Here is a 6971-nt window from a genome sequence, read left to right as displayed (position 1 = left end):
TACTTTTAACAAGTTCAAAGACATTCAAATCATCTGCATCAGCGAGGACCCCCTGGTGGAGGGCAAGGCCAGAGGCAGGCAGAGAGAGTAGTGGTACATGCATTTATTAGCAAACATAGGTGAAGTGCTGTGGGTGATCTGGACTGAATGTGAATTGTTCAATTCGAACAAAAATGAGTGAGATCCAGGTGAACTCTGTGAGGTCTCGTTGAAAAGGTGCTTGAGACTAAGAACAACCTGGGATGCAGAAAGACAGCGGACCACAAGTACTGCTGCAGAAGGGCATCAGGAATTTCTATTTTCTTGCTATCTTGCAAGCTGTTAGCAAGTGCATGTGCTCACAGGAACAGCTGGTATCCGTTCAACATACCTGGAGGCTGCCTGGCTCCACAAAACTGATGCCAGTGTGGCAATATCATGGAGTGGTTTAAATAAACTCTCAACTATACTATGTATAATCCTTATTATGACCACCACAGTGTCCCAGTGGTTACAAAAAGGAGAAAATGACACAATATACAAATGATGGTGAACACAATCTCAAATTATTTGAGATTTAAAGCCAGTAAGAAAAGGGATTACTAGAGAGTCATCTCCCCATGTACCCAGATGCTGTCTTTTACCTACAACTTTAAATAAGGTGGGAGAGGTTAATGTTGGTTGCACGGTAAACGCTTGACTAATTACACAAGCTAAAGACATTAAAAACTGCTCAGTTTTATTAATTAACATATATTAAGAACACACATACTCTAAATTCAGCCTTTCAAAATCCACAGTATGATCCTAAATCAAAAGATGATGAGCTTTCAAAAACACTCTTGTTCTTCTGATAAAAGGAGCTGAGAATTAGGATCCCCATAGTTTACAAAATTCATGTAATCATTTAGTAAACAAGAATGTAAATTAATTTTATGAGCTTTAGTGAAAAGTTGCCTGTACTTTTCTTGAATATCCATGAAAATGTCTTAATTTCAATCATATCGAGTAATATTCATGACTTCTGGCTATTGCTGTTATTAAATATTTGACATTTTTAATGAACTACAATCTTTTTATCATTTTAAAAGACTAGCACAGCTGTTTAAAATTTAGAATGGTCCTCTGTCTTACTTTAAGAACAAGACTGTTTCCCGAAACACTTATCTATGGTGACACAGAAAAATGTTTTACTTTAATGACAAACAGCATCTCCATTTAGATTTTCATTGTACATTTTACATTTCAGTGTTCTTAGTCTTCAATGGAAAATTAGATATAAATAATTCCCACCTAATTTAGGGCTTCTCTTACCTTTGAGGCAGCAATAATCAAAACTTTGAGTTCACACTAGAAACTGTCATAGCATGTAATAAATTAAGAGTCAAATCATATTAAATTTCATTTTCATATAATAATATTATAAGGAACAATGATACTAATTATATTGTCAAACATCTCTCACCTTAATCCTGTGATCCATATTAACAAATAGTTTTTCTAAGTGTTTTAACTTTGGATTAGTCTCTATAATATCCTGATTTAAAGTAATACCAGAAAACGGTTATTTTTTTAATTAATTTTTTTATTGAAGGATAATTGATTTACAGAATTTTGTTGTTTTCTGTCAAACTTCAACATGAGTTAGCCATAGGTATACATACACCCCCTCCCTTTTGAAACTCCCTCCCATCTCCCTCCCATCCCACCCCTCTAGGTTGATACAGAGCCCCTGTTTGTGTTTCCTTAGCCATACAGAAAATTCCTGTTGGCTCTCTATTTTACATATGGTAATGTAAGTTTCCATGTTGCTCTTTCCATACACCTCACCCTCTCCTCCCCTCTCCCCATGTCCATAAGTCTATTCTTTATGTCTATTTCTCCACTGCTGCCCTTTAAATAGATTCTTCAGTACCATTTTTCTAGATTCCGTATACATATGTGTTAGAATACAATATTTATCTTTCTCTTTCTGACTTCATTCTGTATAATAGGTTCTGGGTTAATCCACCTCATTAAAACTGACTCAAAGGCGTTCTTTTTTAATGCTGAGAAATATTCCATTGTGTATATGTACCACAACTTCTTTATCCATTCATCTGTCGATGGACATCTAAGTTACTTCCATGTTCTAGCTATTGTAAATTGTGCTGCAGTGAACAATGGGATACATGAGTGTTTTTCAATTTTGGTTTCCTCAGAGTGTATGCCTAAGAGTGGGATTGCTGGGTCATATGGTGGTTTTATTCCTAGTTTTTTAAGGAATCTCCATACCGTCTTCCACAGTGGCCGTATCAATTTACATTCCCGCCAACAGTGCAAGAGCCTTCTGCACACCCTCTCCAGCGTTTGTTGTTTGTAGACTTTGATGATGGCCATTCTGACTGTGTGAGGTTAGGGTTAGGGTTAGTCTCATTGTAGTTTTGATTTCCATTTCTCTAGTAATGAGTGATGTTGAGCATCTTTTCATCTGTTTGTTAGCCATCTGTATGTCTTCTTTGGAGAAATGTGTGTTTAGGTCTTTTTCCTGCTTTTTTGATTGGGTTGTTTGTTTTTCTGGTATTGAGTTTTATGAGCTGCTTGTATATTTTGGAAATTAATCCTTTTTCAGTTGTTTCATTTACTATTATTTTCTTCCATTCTGAGGGTTGTCTTTTCACCTTGCTTATAGTTTCCTTTGCTATGGAAAAGTTTTTAAGTTTAATCAGGTCCCACTTGTTTACTTTTGTTTTTATTTCTGTTACTCTAGGAGGTGGGTCATAGAGGATCTTGCTTTGATTTACGTCATCAAGTGTTCTACCTATGTTTTCCTCTAAGAGTTTCATAATTTCTGGTCTTACATTTAGGTCTTTAATCCATCTTGAGTTTATCTTTGTGTATGGTGTTAGGAAGTGTTCTAATTTCATTCTTTTATGTGTAGCTGTCCAGTTTTCCCAGCACCATTTATTGAAGAGGCTGTCATTGCCCCATTGTATATTCTTGCCTCTTTTGTCAAAAATAAGGTACCCATAGATGCATGGGTTTATTTCTGGGATTTCTATCTTGTTCCATTGGTTTGTATTTCTGTTTTTGTGCCAGTACCATAGTATCTTGATGACTGTAGCTTTGTAGTATAAACTGAAGTCAGGAAGGTTGATTCCTTCAGATCCATTCTTCTTTCTCAAGACTGCTTTGGCTATTCAGGATCTTTTGTGTTTCCATATGAATTGTAAATTTTTTTGTTCTAGTTCTGTGAAAAATACCATTGCTAATTTGATAGGGATCACATTAAATCTGTAGATTGCATTTGGTAGTATAGTCATTTTCACAATATTGATTCTTCCTACCCAGGAACATGGAATATCTCTCCATCTGTTTACATCATCTTTGATTTCTTTCATTAGTGTCTTATGATTTTCTATGTACAGTTCTTTTGTCTCCTTAGATAAGTTTATTCCTAGATATTTCTTTTTGTTCCAATGGTGAATGGGCTTGATTTCTTAATTTCTCTTTCTGATTTTTCATTGTTAGTATACAGAAATACAAGTGATTTTTGTGTATTGATTTTGTATCCTGCAACTTTGCTAATTCACTGATTAGCTCTAGTAATTTTCTATCTTTAGGGTTTCTCACCTATAGTATCGTGTCATCTGCAAACAGTGAGAGCTTTAACTCTTTTCCAATCTGGATTCCTTTTCTTTTTTTTTAATTCTGATTGCTGTATCTAGGACTTCCAGAACTATGTGGAATAATGGTGGTGAAAGTGGACACCCTTGTCTTGTTCCTGATCTTAGGGGGAATGCTTTCAATTTTTCACCATTGAGAATAATGTTTGCTGTAGGCTTATCATATATGTTGATGTAGGTTCCTTCTACGCCCATTTTTTGAAGAATTTTAACCATAAATGGGTGCTGAATTTTGTCAAAGATCTTTTCTGCATCTATTGAGATGATCATATGGTTTTTATCTTTCAATTTGTTAATATGGTGTATCACACTGATTGATTTGCATATATTGAAGAATCCTTGCATCCCTGGAATAAACACAACTTGATCATGGTATATGAGCTTTTTGATGTGTTGCTGAATTCTGTTTGCTAAAATTTTGTTGAGGATTTTTGCATCTATGTTCATCAGTGATATTGGCCTATAGTTTTCTTTTTTTGTGTTGTCTTTTTCTGGTTTTGGTATCAGGGTGATGGTGGCCTTGTAGAATGAGTTTGGCAGTGTTCCTTCCTCTGCAATTTTTTGAAAGAGTTTTAGAAGGATAGGCATTAGCTCTTGTCTAAATGTTTGACAGAATTCTCCTGTGAAGTCCTCTGATCCTGGGCTTGTTTTTTGGGAGATTTTTGATCACAGCTTCAATATCAGTGCTTGTAACTGGGTTGTTCATAATTTCTATATCTTCCTGGTTCTGTCTTGGGAGATTGAACTTTTCCAATAATCTGTCCATTTCTTTTAGGTTATCCATTTTATTGCCATATAGTTGTTCATAATGGTCTCTTATAATTCTTTGTAATTCTGCATTGTCTGCTGTAACCTGTTCTTTTTCATTTCTAATTTTGTTGATTTGATTCTTCTTTTTTTCTTGATGAGTCTGGCCAAAGGTTTGTCAATTTTGTTTATCTTCTCAAGGAACCAGCGTTTAGTTTTATTAATCTTTACTATTGTTTCTTTCATTTCTTTTTCATTTATTTCTGTTCTGATCTTTATGATTTCTTTCCTTCTACTAATTTTTTGTTCTTCTTTTTCCAGTTGCTTTAGGTGTAAAGTTAGGTTGTCTGTTTGATGTTTTTCTTGTTTCTTGAGGTAGGACTGTGTTGCTATAAACTTCCCTCTTAGAACTGCTTTTGCTGCATCCCATAGGCTTTGAGTTGTCATGCTCTCATTGTCGTTTGTTTCTATAAATTTTTTGATTTCCTTTTTTATTTCTTCAGTAACCTGTTGGTTATTTAGAAACGTATTGTTTAATCTCCACGTGTTTATGTTTCTTACAGTTTTTTTCTTGTAATTGATATCTATCCTCATAGTGTTGTTGTCAGAGAAGATGCTTGATACAATTTCAATTTTCTTAAATTTACTGAGGTTTGACTTGTGACCCAAAATGTGGTCTATCCTGGAGAATATTCCATGTGCACTTGAGAAGAAGGTGTATTCTTCTGCATTTGGATGGGATGTCCTGAAGATATCAATGAGATTCATCTCATCTAATGTATCATTTAAGACTTGTGTTTCCTTATTTTCTGTTTTGATGATCTGTCCATTGGCGTGAATGGGGTGTTAAAGTCTCCTACTATTATTGTGTTATTGTCAGTTTCTCCTTTTATGTCTGTTAGTGTTTGTCTTATGTATTGAGGTGTTCCTATGTTGGGTGCGTAGACATTTACAATTAATTGTTGCCTTCCTCTTGGACTGATCCCTTGATCATTATGTAGTGTCCTTCCTTATCTCTTGTTCAATTCAGTTCAGTAACTCAGTCATGTCTTTGCGACCCCATGTCAACTTTTGCAACCCCATGAACTGCAGCAGGCCAGGCCTCCCTGTCCATCACCAACTCCCAGAGTCCACCCAAACCCATGTCCATTGAGTCAGTGATGCCATCCAACCATCTCATCCTCTGTCATCCCCTTCTCCTCCTGCTCGCAATCTTTCCCAACATCAGGGTCTTTTCAAATAAGTCAGCTCTTTACATCAGGTGGCCAAAGTATTGGAGTTTCAGCTTCGGCATCAGTCCTTTCAATGAATATTCAGGACTGATTTCCTTTAGGATGGACTGGTTGGATCTCCTTGCAGTTCACGGGACTCTCAAGAGTCTTCTCCAACGCCACAGTTGAAAAGCATCAATTCTTCTGCGCTCAGCTTTCTTTATAGTCCAAATCTCACATCCATACATGACCACTGGAAAAACCATCGCCTTGACTAGATGGGCTTTTGTTGACAAAGTAATGTCTCTGCTTTTCAATATGCTGTCTAGGTTGGTCATAACTTTCCTTCCAAGGAGTAAGCATCTTTTAATTTCATGGCTGCAATCACCATCTGCAGTGATTTTGGAGCCCAGAGAAATAAAGTCAGCCACTGTTTTCACTGTTTACTCGTCTATTTGCCATGAAGTGATGGGACTGGATGCCATGATCTTAGTTTTCTGAATGTTGAGCTTTAAACCAACTTTTTCACTCTCCTCTTTCACTTTCTTCAAGAGACTCTTTAGTTCTTCTTCACTTTCTGCCATAAGGGTGGTGTCATCTGCATATCTGAAGTTATTGATATTTCTCCCGGCAATCTTATTTCCAGTTTATCTCTTGTAATATTCTTTATTTTAAATTCTATTTTGTCTGATATAAGGATTGCTACTCCAGCTTTATTTTGCTTCACATTAGCATGAAATATATTTTTCCATCCTCTCACTTTCATTCTAAATGTGTCTTCAGGTCTGGAGTGGGTTTTTTGTAGACAGCATATGTATGTGTCTTATTTTTGAATCCATTCAGCCAGTCTGTGTCTTTTGGTTGGAGCATTTAATCTATTTACATTTAAAGTAATTATTGATATATACGTTCCTATACTGATATATATGTTCCTATTTATTTCTTATATCGTCAAGAAATAGAAGAGAAGAAAAAAGGTCTACAAAATCAACCCCAAACAATTAAGAAAATGGCAATAGGAACATATATATCAATACCAGAAAAGGGTTATTGACTGAATGCTATCTACTATGAATTTTCTGATATTTATTTATGCCTTATTTTCTTAAATTAAATACTTTCCTATATTTTTCAGATCATTAATTGTTCTTCCCAGTATGAACTATCTAGCGTTTCCTGATGTGTATATTTAGGACAAAACTCTTTCATCACTCATTACATTTGTAGGGTCTCTCCCCAGCATACACTCTCTGATGCTGAGTGAGGTGATGGCTCACTTCAAGTCTTTGTCACATTATTTACATTTGTATGAATTCACTTATGTCGAGTAAGGTTTGAGTGGCAATTAAAGGCCTTCCACATTCTGTAC

At 35.6% G+C, this 6971-nt stretch overlaps 1 protein-coding gene across 1 annotated transcript in view; it reads right to left on the bottom strand.

Moving 5' to 3' along the window:
* Positions 1–697: 697 nt before the first annotated feature.
* ZNF331 (zinc finger protein 331) overlaps positions 698–6971 on the bottom strand; it is a 33365-nt gene continuing 27091 nt past the window's right edge. Inside the window, exon 7 of the mRNA XM_081514538.1 lies at positions 698–6874. Within this exon, the coding sequence (XP_081370664.1) occupies positions 6811–6874 (64 nt within the window). The 3' untranslated portion in view covers positions 698–6810. The remainder of the gene's footprint in view (positions 6875–6971) is intronic.

This window comes from Giraffa tippelskirchi, chromosome 7 (genome assembly GCF_054371585.1).
Source record: "Giraffa tippelskirchi isolate mGirTip1 chromosome 7, T2T-mGirTip1v1.2.pri, whole genome shotgun sequence".
Lineage (NCBI taxonomy): Eukaryota > Metazoa > Chordata > Mammalia > Artiodactyla > Giraffidae > Giraffa > Giraffa tippelskirchi.
This window is presented reverse-complemented; position numbering and strand designations above follow the sequence as displayed.